The sequence below is a fragment of the Gopherus flavomarginatus genome, chromosome 25 (assembly GCF_025201925.1).
Source record: "Gopherus flavomarginatus isolate rGopFla2 chromosome 25, rGopFla2.mat.asm, whole genome shotgun sequence".
Classification (NCBI taxonomy): domain Eukaryota; kingdom Metazoa; phylum Chordata; order Testudines; family Testudinidae; genus Gopherus; species Gopherus flavomarginatus.
The window spans coordinates 15,524,764-15,539,245 of NC_066641.1; the positions used below are offsets into that span (position 1 = coordinate 15,524,764).

At 47.2% G+C, this 14,482-nt stretch overlaps 1 protein-coding gene across 4 annotated transcripts in view; it reads right to left on the bottom strand.

The window, feature by feature from the left end:
* Positions 1 to 14,482, bottom strand: part of ETV4 (ETS variant transcription factor 4) — a 46,026-nt gene that overhangs the window by 18,962 nt on the left and 12,582 nt on the right. For all 4 annotated transcript variants that reach the window (XM_050935115.1, XM_050935114.1, XM_050935113.1 and 1 more), the window contains exon 5: positions 6,685 to 6,738. In XM_050935115.1, coding sequence (XP_050791072.1) covers positions 6,685 to 6,738 — 54 coding nt within the window. The remainder of the gene's footprint in view (positions 1 to 6,684; positions 6,739 to 14,482) is intronic.

Genomic DNA, 14,482 nt, shown 5'->3' on the forward strand with positions numbered 1-14,482 from the left:
ACATTCATATTCTGCTTTTCAACACCTAGAACCTAAGGTCTGGCTTTGCATCATGCCAACCACCCGCTCAGGTTCACATGCTAACAGCGTATTGTGAGTAACATCACCATGTCGTTACATTGTGCCGTACTGTACTGACACCGTCTCATGAGGTACATTTCATGATATGCTAGTTTGTCCTGTAGGACAAACAGTTTAAGATGGTTACCATAGAAACGGCTACACTGGCTGCTGAAGGATGTCCGTAGGGAAATATTATTACACTTATTGAGCCATCCTCACTGCCTAGTGCTGTACCAATGCAGAAGAAAACAAGGACTAATATTTTCAAGAGCCCCTTAGTGACTTAGGAGGCTAAATTCCATTTTCAAGAGACTTAGACAGTTAAGAGTCTAAATACCACTCACTGTCACTAGGAGACCAGCTTCTAAGTCACTTAGGGGCTCTTGAAAATTTTATCTAAGGTATCTGCCCAAAAATCAGTACAGACAATATCACACAGGACCATCGGACTCACGGGTCAGAGATCAAAGCTTTCAGTGCTAGGGAGTTTTGTTTGTTCTTTTTAATTTGGAAGATTAAAACCCCTTCCTAACTAGCAGTATCAGTAAGATGCCCCTTTGTAACATTAGTGATTTCAGGCTGTCTCCTGGGAACCAGTTAAGGGTACCCACACAGTTCACTAACACCCGCAGCACCATTACACAGCCGGCTGCATGCTATGTGACATTTGACAGTGTGGGTTCAGACAACATAAAACAATGAGGGATGTTCCCCGGTGCCCTCTCACACAGAGACTGCTCATGGAGCTGGGAGGAGGAGATATTTATTGTGAAGGAGGCACAGACACTGCTTCCCTAACACCCTCTTTTTTATTTTTCATTATCTACTTAGAACAGAGAACAGTGCCGGTCACACAGAGTTCTGGGTTGCAGCTATCTGGAGAAAGGCCCAATGTAGTTAGGTAAATGTTTACCTAGTGAGTGACAGATCAGCAAAGCACTGTGCACTTTAAAGTCACACAATCAGTCTGCCAGTGTTGCATTTTCTCTTAGATCTTTAGGAAATGCTCTTTATCCAGAATCCCTACAGATAAGGAGCAAAAATCAGATACAAACCAACAGCCCCTCACTGACAACAAGAGCATGGAAAACCATGAGGCTGTCAGTAGGCAGCTACAAGCCGAGAGTTCCCTCGTAACTGTTAACAACACACACTTTATTTCCAGTCTGAATTTGTCTTTGTTTACCAGTAAGGTCCTAGGGACTATAATCAAGTCATTCCTTAACATTCTCTTTGTTAAGATAAGTAGCTCCTTTGAGTCTATCACCATAAGGCAGGTTTTCTAGTCTAATGTTTTAATTAGGGCTGGAGAAGTCCAGCTAGGTCACACGTAGTTCACCCCTTGGGGACCCAGTGCTCCCTAGTGTCTTGTCCTGTCTAATTTTCAGTGTGCCACCACTTCTCTGGACAGGTGCTAGCACATTACATGTCAGCAGGAAGGACAATGCTACTAATCTCCCGGATGCAGTGCACCACAATCAGCCTCCAGCAGCTCCAGTGTCTGCCACTTTGCTCCAGGTTCTGCAGCACTGGCATGGTGGGTTGTGGTGATTTCCTTTGGCAGACTTGGCTTCTTTTCATTCTGAGGGAGGGGCAGGGAGAAACAAGCAGCCTGTTTGGTCCAAACTGGTAGACTGCCAGAGAATGAACTTGCAGAGGAGATGCAGTAGCCTCCTATAGGAGTGTGTGCATAGATAGGGGGTGGGGGAGTGGTGATGGGGGTGGGGAGCATGTTACTGCATGAACCATTGCAGAAAGGTATAGATCACAGAACTGGGGGGCTGGAAGGGACCTCGAGAAGTCATCAAGTCCAGCCCCCTGTGCTGAGGCAAGACCAAGTAAACCTAGATGATTCCTGACAGGTCTTTCTCCAACCTGTTCGTAAAAACCTCCAGTGCTGGGGATTCCACAACCTCCTTGGAAAGCTTGACCTAGAGCTTAACTATCCTTAGAGTTGGAAAGCTTTTCCTAATCTCTAACCTAAATCTTCCTTACTGTAGATTAAGCCCATTGTTTCTTTTCCTTCTTTCAGTGATCATGGAAAACAATTAATCACCGTCCTCTGTATGTGCACATATTTGGTTGATTCCACACTCATTTAAAGCACTGTCCCAACTTCATTGCTCCAGCCAGTGGCTTTGGCCTGATGCAGGCGGGAAGAAATATTTCTGAGCTGGCTAGAAATGTAATGAATAACAAACGTGGGTTGCAGTTTACAGGGTCAGGAAGTGGGATGCAGATATTGTTACTTCTTATGCATAATTAAATCCAGCAGGGAGCAAAATCTCTTTACAGGCTCTTCTGAGGAGCATGTCTCAGGCTGAAGGCCACATGCAGCTCTGTGAACAAGGTATGCACCTTATGACTTTGCCTCTGCTGCTGCCTGAAGTCATCATTGGACATAGGAAGGAAAGAGCTACATCGGTTATACCCCATTTTGAACATTCAAACAAGGAGAGGGGAGAAAAGGGAAGACATACCAATCTCCTAGAACTGGAAAGCATGTTGAAAGGTCATTGAATCCAGCCCCCTGCCTTCACTAGCAGGACCAATTTTTGCCCCAGATCCCTAAGCGGCCCTCTCAAGAATTGAACTCACAACCCTGGGTTTAACAGGCCAATGCTCAAACCACTGAACTATCCCTCTCCCCAAGGCATAAGAAGTGGAGGGGTCAGGTACAGAGAGAGGTGCACTCTTGCACTGGGTCTGTGTTTGGTCCTCAGTCACCAGGTTCATACCTAGTTAAAAATTCCATCCACTCTAGCTGATACTATTTCACTTTCCAGGGGTTCAGGTGCTTAAAATCTCCCTAGAAGCCTAGGCAAGGTTAAGTGCTGATCTGTGAATGGCTTGCTGGGTTTATTTTAGCACTAAGTAACCTGAGACGTTAATTGGCCAGTCAACTTCATGCCAGGCCCTTTGCCAACAGCAGGCAGTCCTTTCTGAGATGAGCCACGCTGGCTGATTTGCTGAGTTCTGTTATGGGCAGGAGGGCTGGGGTTAGCCAGCCCTGATTACAGAATGAGCCACTCCTGGAAGAGATCAGGGTGGCTGCCTATAAAGAGCAGCAGGAGGCTCCCTTGAGGGAGGGGAGCACAGGCTGTAGTAGAGATATTGTGAATGGTTCTTGGAGGAGTGAGATGCTGAGCCCAAGGGGTCTGTGGCAAGGAACTGTAGTGAGGAGGATGCTTCTGCTAGGTATCCTGCCTGAGAGAAGAGTTAGGGACTGGAAGCCAGAGAGCTGAGAAAGGCTGAACTCCTGCCACCTAAAGCCAGAGAGACTTTGACCTGGGGCCTAGCTCTGGGAAGAGCAGCTGGGAACGCCCTACATAAAGGGGGAGAGGGATGGAACTGGGGTTGGAGCCTGGAGGCCTGCTATGTAAGGATTCAATACAGGCAGGGCCGGTGCCAGCTTTTTTGCTGCCCCAAGCGGCGAAGCAGGGGAGAAAAAAAGAGAGAGAGAGCTGATCGGCACTTGGGCAGCAGTCCAATTGTGCTGCTTCTTTGGGGGTGGATCCTTCACTCCCTCTCTTCCTCTTCAGCAGCAGCTCAAAGAGGAAGAGAAGGACTGAGGGACTCGCTGCCAAATTGCCGCCGAAGACCTGGACGTGCTGCCCCAAGTACCTGCTTCCTTTGCTGGTGCCTGGAGCCAGCCCTGAATTCAGGTAGCCTAGGAGGGGAGTGCTGTAACTACCTGTGGCTAGTAAGCTATTAAGGGGCCCTGATGAGGGCAGAAGTTGGTAGCAGGACACAGCAGAGGGCATTCTGGCTGTGAGAGGAGAGGTCTAGGAGGTGGCTGGCCTTGTTTCAATGGCCTAGTGGTACAATACTGGCTAGTGATACTAGAGGTCGTGGTTCAAATTCAAAGTAATCTCTCTGTGGAGGTGACATGTGGCCCCGCAACTGTAAACAAGCAGGTATCCCAGTCCAGGACTGGAGAAAGGGGCAACTTATCACCGCAGTGTGGGTCTAGGCCACACCTGGTGACTCTAAACAAACCCAGTCTCAGTCAAGGGAAAGACAAGCACCTGGAGCCTCACCCCCTTCATCTGCTCTGACTTTCAGCCCAGAGGAGAAGAACCCATGTGCTTATTCCTCAAATCACTCCACAGCCCACAGGGATCCAAACCCTCAGGTAGAAATCAACACAAATAAATATGTCTGCAGCAGCAGGGAGGCTCCCAGTCCTTAGTGGTGAGGGCTTGGTCCTACAGCCAAACCTGAGGCAGCCATCAATCACGGTGGAGTGGGCCAGTGGCGTGCTCATGAATAGCTCTTTGCACAACCTGAGCAGGAGAGAATTCTCTTCCCCCCCACAACCCCATCCCCTGGGGCCTGTCCCACACCTGGGAGAGATTCAGTGTCTGAAGCATGACATCTGTGCAAACAGTGCAGTCGCAGGGGCAGAGGAGAGACATCTCTTTCCATAGCTCTAGAGCACTCCTTCCCCTTCTGTCTGTGACAGCTCAATTCGTTTTACAGAGTAAACAGAAACTATAGAACAAGCCGCAAAAATGCTGCTCTCAAGGGAGAGAAAAACCCCACTGCCCAGTACACTGAGCTCCATTCAAGCCTCATGAAGCAAAGTGCTAGGAGCGGCCAAGCCTTTCCGGCCCCTAATAGCTGGAACAGGCTATCACATTACAACTGGCTCATTCATTCAGAATGAAACATGGGACCAGCCCTCTCCTCAGCTCCAGGTCAGCGGGAGGAAGAAAGAAGTCATATGACTTAGCGCACACGCTGGGCCAGCGCTGCAAAGCCAAATCCCAGTGACTGCGAGAGGGGAGCAATCAGAAAAAGGTGCTTTGTCCTTTTTTTCATGAGCAGACACAGAAATGGGGAGGGGAACCCATCCCTGGAGCTAATGGGGAGAGAGGAGCATTGTCCCTGGAAAAGAACAGAGCTGTCTGGAAGGCTTTAAACATCCATCTCTCTCTGTTCTCAGTTACTGTGAGATGTTCACATGTGCAGGGGCTTGGAGAGGGGCTTCCTGCAGCTCTGACCTCTCTCAGCCAGCCTGGAACCAGGGCCGCCGACAGCGGGTTCGGGCCTCAGTAAAAAAATTTTTTTTGGGCCCCCAGCAAGGGCATACCGGCTAAACAGGGCCGATGAAGCCGGGGAAGCTGGGCCCTGGGCCCCCTTCCAGACGGCTGTGCCCCGGTAATTTGTACTGGCTTCTCACCCCTCTTGTCAACCCTGCTTGGAACACAGACTCACTACTCAGAACAGTCAATTAATTTTAGTCTCTTGGTCTGAAACAGCCCAGCATCAGTTTCCAGTATGACTGGATGGGACAGGCAGTTGCACAGGACAACAGGCAGCAGGTTCAATGGCTCCCAGCTACAAGGTTAATTCTGATGAGAATCCAGCTAGGCTCTCAAAATATCACCCTGTGCCATGTACACAGGCTGAGGTCAGCACAGGGGCTCCTGGAGTGGAAAAAGGGATGGACCATCAACTGAGAGCCAGGAACTCCTGGTTTCTCTTCCCAGCTCTGTCAATGACACCTGTGTGACCTTGGATCTGGGTCTACATCTAGAAAGTAGCCATCCCTCCTGGGGATGTTCATTAGGGCCTACTCAGCCCCTGGAGGATAGAAGTGCTCTGCAAGGACTGAGCACTGTTATTATACAGAGATGGCTCCCTGGTGCTGCACTAACCACACTGTATCAGACCCTCCTTCATGAACAGAAGTGCTCTGGTGTTAGAATGAGGGTGGCTGATATAAATGGTCCCACACACATGGGCAAACACACACATGTGATTCTTTCATTGAATGTTTGGTAAATCACAAGGATCAGGCTGGAGCATGGATCTATTAAGGAAACTGATTGTTCTACTGCAGGTCGACCTCAGGAGAGTTCAGTTGTTACACAGTGTCTCCAATCTGGGTAACACCAAGTCCCCCTATACAGTGCCCAGCTCCTAACCCAACCCCCTGCCCAGGTGGCAGGTGCCAAAGCTGATTTTCAGAGCCCAGCAGAAGTGATAATTAGGAGGTTCCCAAGGGAGCTCTCATCACACTTCCATTTATAGCCAAAGGTGGGTAGGTGCCTTCAGATTCCCTGCCTTGGGAGATTTAAAGTCGCCGATGGCATTTGTACCCCAGATCCCAATTCTGTACTGTTAATGTCCCATCTCAAGAGCTTTGCTTTGGAAATAAGATCCTAACCAAAAATAACTGACTTATGACTAAAGATGGATTTCCCCTCCTTTTTTATCTTCCCTCTTTTCCCCTCCCTCCAGTGAGAACATCTCCATCCAAGACAATTTCCTTCAGCTCAGTGGCTATAGGTGAAGGTTTCGCCTTTGCATCTCATGCCAATGCCACTCCTTAGCTGGTTGGAATTGCCCAATTAACCACCATACATATCTGCCACCAAACACCAACAGCCTTGGAACCTCTGTGTTAGGGGAATGTGCCAAATGCCTTTGACTGCGATAAGATAGGGATAGGTGGTCACTATCCCTCTGCTTTGGGTGGTGCAGGAGGGAGCTAGTGCCTTTGCTTTGATTCTCCATGTGGTGCAGTGATCGCAGTGATCTTATCATTGATATATTTGTTTGGTTTAAGCATCTCCTGCCCCTTCCCCATAAACACATTCCCATGGTACTTACAGTTTTCTGAATGAAAGTCAGGCACAAATTGCTCATCGCTGTCTGGAACCTGAGCTGCAAAGGGAGAGAAAGAGAGATGAGGAGAATTAGATTTGGCACTTAGTAAGCTGTTATTAAACAGTAAGGCAGAAATGAGTCTATGAGTGTAAGATCAGAGCTTTCAGCTGGAAGGCTCTGTATGTCCCAGGGCTGGTTTCCCTTAGGGATTACAAGCACATTGATGCAATTCTTCCCCCTGCAGATTCAGAGAACGTCTACACTACAAAGTTAGGTCGATTTAATTTAAGTGGACATCCAGCCACCGCAGTAATTAAGTCGGTTGGGTCAGTCTATACCACATTCATTGTGTTGGTAGAGTGCGTCCTCACTAGCAGCCCTTGCATTCCTCACCAGCAGCACTTGCATCTATACACAGAGCAGTGCACTTTGGGTAGCTATGCCATAGTGCAACTAGCTGCAGGGGATTTTGGGAAGGGCTTGCAATGCCTCATGGGACCAAAATATTGTTGCAGGGGGGAATAAGAATGGGAACATGGCCTCGACCTCCCATGATGTAGTTTCCTCCCTCTCTATCCTGAAATCAACGGTATACAACCTATACCTTTTTGTGCCTTTTTTGAAAGCCTGGCTTAGCTGTGTGTATGCCACAGACCAAGAAGCATGGACCCAGCTCAGCTGTGCACTCTTGTTGTGAGCATTACAATCACCTCACGCCTTACCCTGCCGTATTTCCAGAGCTGAGACAGGAGCCACCGCGAGAAACATTGCAATGTCATTCAAGCAGCCCTGCTGCAGCCCAAAAAATGAAATAATTCCCGGTTGCTGCTGGCAGTCACGCAGCAGCTGAACATGGTGGAATGCCATTTCTGGTCCTGGGAAACAAGCACTGACTGGTGGGATCACATCATTATGCAGCTATGACAAGCATGACTGCAGGATGACGAGCAGTGGTTGTAGAACTTATGAATGCAGAAGACCACCTTCCAGGAACTTCATGCAGAGCTTTCCCCAGCCCTGAAGTGCAGCCACACTAAAATGAGACCTGCTCTGACCATGGAGGTGTGAGTGGCGATCTCTCTGAGGAAGCTTGCAAGGCCAAACTGGTACCGGTCAGTGTGGAGTCAGTTCAGAGCTGGTAAATCCACCGTGGATACTGTTGTGATCCAAGTGTGCAGGGCCATTAATAGACTTCTGCTAAGAAGGGTAGTGACTCTGAGCAGTGTGCAGGACATAGTGGATGGTTTTGCCACGATGGGGTTCCTTAACTGCAGTGGGGCTATAGGCAGAACGCATATCCCTACCTTGACACCAGACCACCTTGCCAAAGAGTACACAAACTGAAAGAAATACTTTTCTATGATGTTGCAAGCACTCGTGGATCACAGGGGCCGTTTCACCAACGTCAGTGTGGAATGGTCAGGAAAGGTACATGACGTGTGTATCTTTAGGAACTCCGGTCTCTTCAGAAAGCTGCAATCAGGGACTTTCTTTCCAGATTGCAAAATAATCATTGATGATGTTGAAATGCCAACAGTGATCCTGGGAGACCCAGTTCCCCTTGTTCCCATGGCTCATGAAGCCGTACACCGGCCACCTGGACAGCAGTAAGGATCGGTTCAACAATAGGCTTAGCAAGTACAGAATGGTGGTGGAATGTGACTTTGGGCATTTAAAGAGTCACTGGAGCAGTTTGCTTATACCTCAGTGAAAGCAATATCCCCATTGTTATCGCTGCCTGCTGTGTGCTCCATAATATCCGTGAGGCAAAGGGAGAGAAGTTTCCGCAGAGGTGTGGCATGAAGGCGGATAGGTTGACAGCCGGTTTTGAGTGGCCAGATACCAGGGCAATAAGAAGAGTCCAGTGAGGAGCTTTGTTTCTCGAAGAGGTTTGAAAACCCGGTTCAGTAATGAGCCACAGTAATGTGCTCTGTAACTTGTGGGAAACCCATCTTGGGAGCACAGGTGGACAATGCCTCTGCCCTTTCGCAACATGGATGGTACTTGGAGACCAGGGACCAGTGTTAAGCCTCCCAAATTGTGTTTTTTTTATCTGAGGCAGCTCAAAGCTGGGAGGAACACAGGAAGCCCACCCTCCCCTTCCCTTATTGCTGCTGGTAGCAGTTGCCCTGGGCTTGCAGATTCCGAATTCCCTGCCAACCAAAACACTGGCATTTTAGGGAAACTGTGGTTGAGGGACTCATAAATCACCGCGGGTAGTAGATCACATGCTCTATTGTTTGTGGTCCAAGCACTTGTAATGAAAAGTTCCACAGTCTCCGAAGGTGACCCTATGTGACATTACTCTCCTGAGGATGACAGAGGTGGCAAAGGAGCAGATGCTGCAAGCGTCTGGGTAGAGAACCGGTCCTTATGCTGCTAAGATGTATACTGCAATGAAGCCAGCAGAGTTAATACTGGAGTGGCATGGGAAAGTGTCCTACCGTGGTGGAAGAAATAAGGAATTCCTTCCCAGAAACCTTCTGCAAAAGATTGCAGAGTACCTCCATGAAAGTTTCCTGGAGGTCTCCATGGAGGATTCCCAGACTGTCCCTGTGCACGTAAACAGACTTCTCTGGGGTTCACCCTCTGCATAGCTGGAGTGGCCACTGGGAAGCAGATTCCCACTGCACCTTACTTTTTCTTCATCTTAAACATAAAGCATAAGAGCATGTAACCCCTACTGTTTGGTTGGAATTGCATACTCACCAGAGGTGCCTTCCCCGGCATCATGCTTGGCCACCACGCTGTCCTGCGACTTGCTGGGCTACAGGGTTAAAAATAGCTCCTGGCTTTTGGGGAGAATGGATCCACCACTTGCCTGTCCCACATTCTCCTCCTCCTCCTCTTCCTCATCCAGAATGTCCTCCTTAGTGTTGCCTGAGGTGACCCAGGACTCAGACTCAGACACTGCGTTTGGCGGCAGTGGTGGGGGTCACTGCTGAGAATCACATGCAGCTCACTGTAGAAGTGGCATGTCGGTGGTGCAGAACCAGAATGACTGTTCACCTCCCTTGTCTTCTGGTATGCTGCCTAAGTTCTTTGATTTTCACATGGCACTGTTGCATGCCCCTGGTGTAGCCATTCTCTCCCATGCCCTGCGCAAGCTTTTCGTAGATGTTTACATTTCTTCAGCTGGATAGGAGCTATGTCCCTGCACAGACTCTTCTCCCCACAGACCAATAAGATCCACAACTTCCAGGCTGGAGCATGTTTGGGCCATTGCATCACCATGATCATAGAATATCAGGGTTGGAAGGGACCTAAGGAGGTCATCTAGTCCAACCCCCTTGTCCTGAGACAAGCAAGAAACATCTATGTCTCTGCACAGCCGTAGCCTTTGCAAAGCAATAGTGCCAGAAAAAGCAGATTTCTTGGCACTGGTGGAGAAGGCTGGAGTTCATAAGTTATTAACACAGGAGACAGAACATTTCAGAGAAAGCATTTAAGCTCTGTATGTATGTGTGGGAGAGAAATCCTCCCCTGTGTATGCATGCTCTCTCAAGTGGGAAATTCAGGAGAAAATTGTAGCATATTGGCATCTTATGTGACTTGCCAAACACCTGATCTCTCGCCTCACAAAGACAACACTAAACAGCTCATAGTCACACCCCAGGAGGCCTACACTTCCTGCTGAAGATACTGTAAACTGCACTCATCTTAATGACAATAGCAATTGCCTCAGTGGTTTTTGAATAATCCAGAAACTGTCTGATAAAGGTGTTTGAATATCTGCAGCCTCATTGCCCATGGACCATCCCATCTTGTGGGAGCACGGAAGAGCAGTGAAATGGTTAACAGCGTTAGTAACTCAATAATAATAACAAGGCTTCAACAACTAATGCCTCATCAAGCCACACTTGCTTGTCTGCAGGGGTGAAAAGACAACAGCCAGGCAGTTTATGTTCTCATTTCTCTCCACAGCCCAAAGGGCTATAATTATTAATTATTATTATTATTTTAAATGAAAGCTTAGACTTTGGAGAAAGCTGTAAAACCTCATGTGCAGAGATCCCCACAGCCTCTACTCCAGAGACACTAGAACAAATGAAGAATCATTTCCAGGGACAGCTCTTTGCTTTCTTCTGATAAGAATTCTTTGAGTCTCTTTAAAGCATAAACACTTTGTGTCTGCACACAGCAAATTTTCTGCATCATGACCATGTTTCTAGCAGTGCATGCTGGGAAAATCCGAGCTTTGTAGGGGATGTAGTGCCCAGCGGACACACAGAACAATGCACCCTGGGGAAACCTACTACACAAGCAGCTGGGAGTAAGTAGGCCCAGCCAAACTGGTTACACAAATATACAGAGGGCATCCTGTCTGCTGTGTGATGAACTGGTTACAGATAGCCATCTGTGCACCAGACTAGGGCTCTGGCAGGGACAAAACACTGTCACCACTTTGGTTTGTAAGCAAGTTTTAACCATGTTGTGCATATGGTCACAAATCATTTCTGGAGCAACTAACTGGTTACAAGCTTGTAGAGTGGTCAGAATCTTAACCACCCATCTCAGGCTTTATTGTTTCAACTTTTCTCACAGCTAACACATACATTCAATTAAACATGCTTCAATCCTAGAATTCTCCTTCGCCAGGAGGCCTGTGAAAAGCTTGGCAATGGTGAGGCAGCTGGTGTGCTCGGCAGCTGCCTATCATGCTGACTCCCGGTGACTCACCGTTATCTTGTGCTCCCCACCTAGCTACCTGTTTCTGGTCATAAAACTCTGAGCTTTTGGGGGCAGGGACAGTCCCTTTGTTCTGGGATTGAACCTGGGGCCCTGGTCCATGACTGAGTTGCCTAGGCACTATCACAATATAAATAATAATAAAACAGAGTAAAACATATATAGTAAAGGAACAAGGACTACACCACTTAACTAGGAAAGCTGACACAGCAGATTCTATGGGCATGCCCTGGACAGGGTATTCCAGCCTGCAAACTTTATATTAATAGTCACCGCAGTGCTACAGCCCATGGCTTCAGCACAGGAATTGAAGTTTACTCTGCCATTCCTGTTCTACTAATATCATAGATAGGCACCCTCCAGTCATAAGTTTTTTAAGTTTCAGGGAACAGCCAGATAGGGATTTGATCTTGTTCTGCTTTTCTTTTCTACTAGGAAGAGGTTTAATGAACATTTCCCTCAAACATTCAAAGAAGGAGCAATTCAGTCAGATTTTCCAATTATAATGAGTCTGTAGACACACCCTCCTCCCAGGTTATTTGTGCCCATTTTCCTTCTTTTGTAGCTATATGAGAATAGAAATGTAAAGCTAAAAGGAACATGAGAGGTCATCCAGTCCAGGGCCCTGTTCTTAAAAACTTTCAATGACAGGTATTCCACAACCTCCCTTGGAAGTCTATTCCATTGCTTAACTAGCCATAGTTAGAAATTTTTTCCTAATATTTAACCTAAATCTCCCTTGTTGCAGTTTCAGCTGATTACTTCTTGTCCTACTTTCAGAGGATATGGAGAATAATTGATCACCATCCTCTTTATAACAGCCCTTAACATATCTGAGGACTTATCAGGTCACCCCTCAGTCTTCTTAAGATTAAACATGCCCAGTTTTTTTAACCTCTCCTCACAGCTTAGGTTTTCTAAACCTTTTATCATTTTTGTTGTTCGCCTCTGGATGCTCTCCAATTTTTATTCACATCCTTCTTGAAGTGTGGAGCCCAGAACTGGACCCAGGACACCAGCTGAGGCCTCACCAGTGCCAAGTAGAGCAGGACAATTACCTCCCATGTCTTACATATGACGCTCCTGTTAATTCAACCCAGAATGATATTAGCCCTCTTTTGCAATTACATCACATTGATTCATATTCAATTTGTGATCCACTATAACCCCAGATTCTTTTCAGCAGTACTGTCACCTAGCCAGTTAGTCCCCGTTTTATAGTTGTGCATTTAATTTTTTCTTCCTAACTGTAGTACTTTGCACTGACTTTACTGAATTTCATCGTATTGATTTCAGACAAGTTCTCCAGTTTAACAAGCTCATTTTGAATTCTAATCCTGTCCTCCAAAGTGCTTGCAACCCCTCCCAGCCTGGAGTCATTTGCAAATTTTATAAGTATACTTTCACTCCATTATCCAAGTCATTAATAAAAATATTGATTAGTACTGGACCCATGACAGACACCTACGTGACCACACTAGATACGCCTTCCCAGTTTGACAGTAAACCATGGATAACTACTCTTCGAATACGCTCATTCAACCAGCTTTGCACCCACCTTATAGTAACTTCCTCTAGACCACATTTCCCTAGTTTGCTTCTGAGAATATCACATGGGACTGTGTCAAAAGCCTTAGTTAAATCAAGACATATCATGTCTACAGCTTTCCACCATCCACCGTAGCCATCACAAAGGAAATTAGGTTGGTTTGATATGATTTGTTCTTGACAAATACATGCTGGCTATTCCTTATAACCCTGTTATCCTCTAGATGCTAACAAACTGATTGATTAATAATTTGTTCAGTGTCTTTCCAAGTATTGACGTTAGGCTGGCCCAAAATGGCCCTCAACCTAGGATGTAGTTTTGTTGAAGTTCTTCTCTCATAATCGTCTCCCTATAAAATGGGACAAAAATATAAAAAATAAAGGTACCAACCCAGCTTTGTCTTCAAAAACAACAACATCTAGCTGTATTTATTCTAGAACACCCTTAATTTCTGGATGAGAAGACAAACTTCTACTAAGAACAGCAAAGAGACCGAGGCAATCAAAATAGGAATAGAATCCTGGTTTCAGCATAGCATTTGCTGCTCAGAAATTGGCCCTCGTACCAATACACAACTAACTCTCTTCCAGCCAGTCTGAACTTATGTTGTGCAGAGATTTCAGCCCTAAGCAACATACCTGGAGTTGCAGTGGCCACACCCAACCAGCTTCCTCCAAATACCTGCACATCTCCATTCAATTCTGTGCAAACACCCAACCTGCCAAGTTTACCTTCCTACCCTACCTTCTCACACAGAAGAATTCGCCTTCAATTTTCAAATGAAAAGCCTCCAGAGCTATTGCTTTTCTGCCAAAGCAGGACGATCTAATTATCCTTCTAGTCACCTGCATTTTCTTGCTTGCCTTCCCAGTTTATCTGAACAAGTCTAGACACACTGGCACCTCATCTGTATTAGGCTGCCCCACTGCTATTGCCCCCATAGGGCTGCACCATGCTGGTACAACATGCAAAATGTTAAAGAAAAATGCCAGTAATGAGGAGGTCAGGAGGACAGTCAACAAGTTATAAACACGTCACAAGTCCCCACAAAGGAGCTCCCTGTGAGCCAATGCAGCATGTTTCCAAGTCTGGTTCCCTGGAGCTCTGCTGAGACATGCATGTTGCCCTCTAGCAGAGCTCTGGCAAGCCATGCATCACTCAGGGTATGTCTACACTACCCGTCGGATCAGCGGGTAGCGATCGATCTATTGGGGATCGATTTATCGCATGTAGTGTAAGTGCGATAAATGGAGCCCCGATTGCTCTCCAGTCGACTGCTGGACTCTAGCTCAGCGAGAGGCAGAAGCAAAGTTGACAGGGGAGCCGCAGCCATCGATCCAGCACTGCGAGGACGTGAAGTAAGTGATTCTAAGTCGATCTAAGATACATCGACTTCAGCTACGCTATTCTCGTAGCTGAAGTTATGTATCTTAGATTGACCCCCCGCCCAGTGTAGACCAGGCCCAAGTCTCAAGGACGCTCGACCCAGGGGATTAAGGCTCAGATACACTGTGAGGCCTTGTCCTGGGCAGGTGCATGGGCTGTACATACCTCTGAGAGACA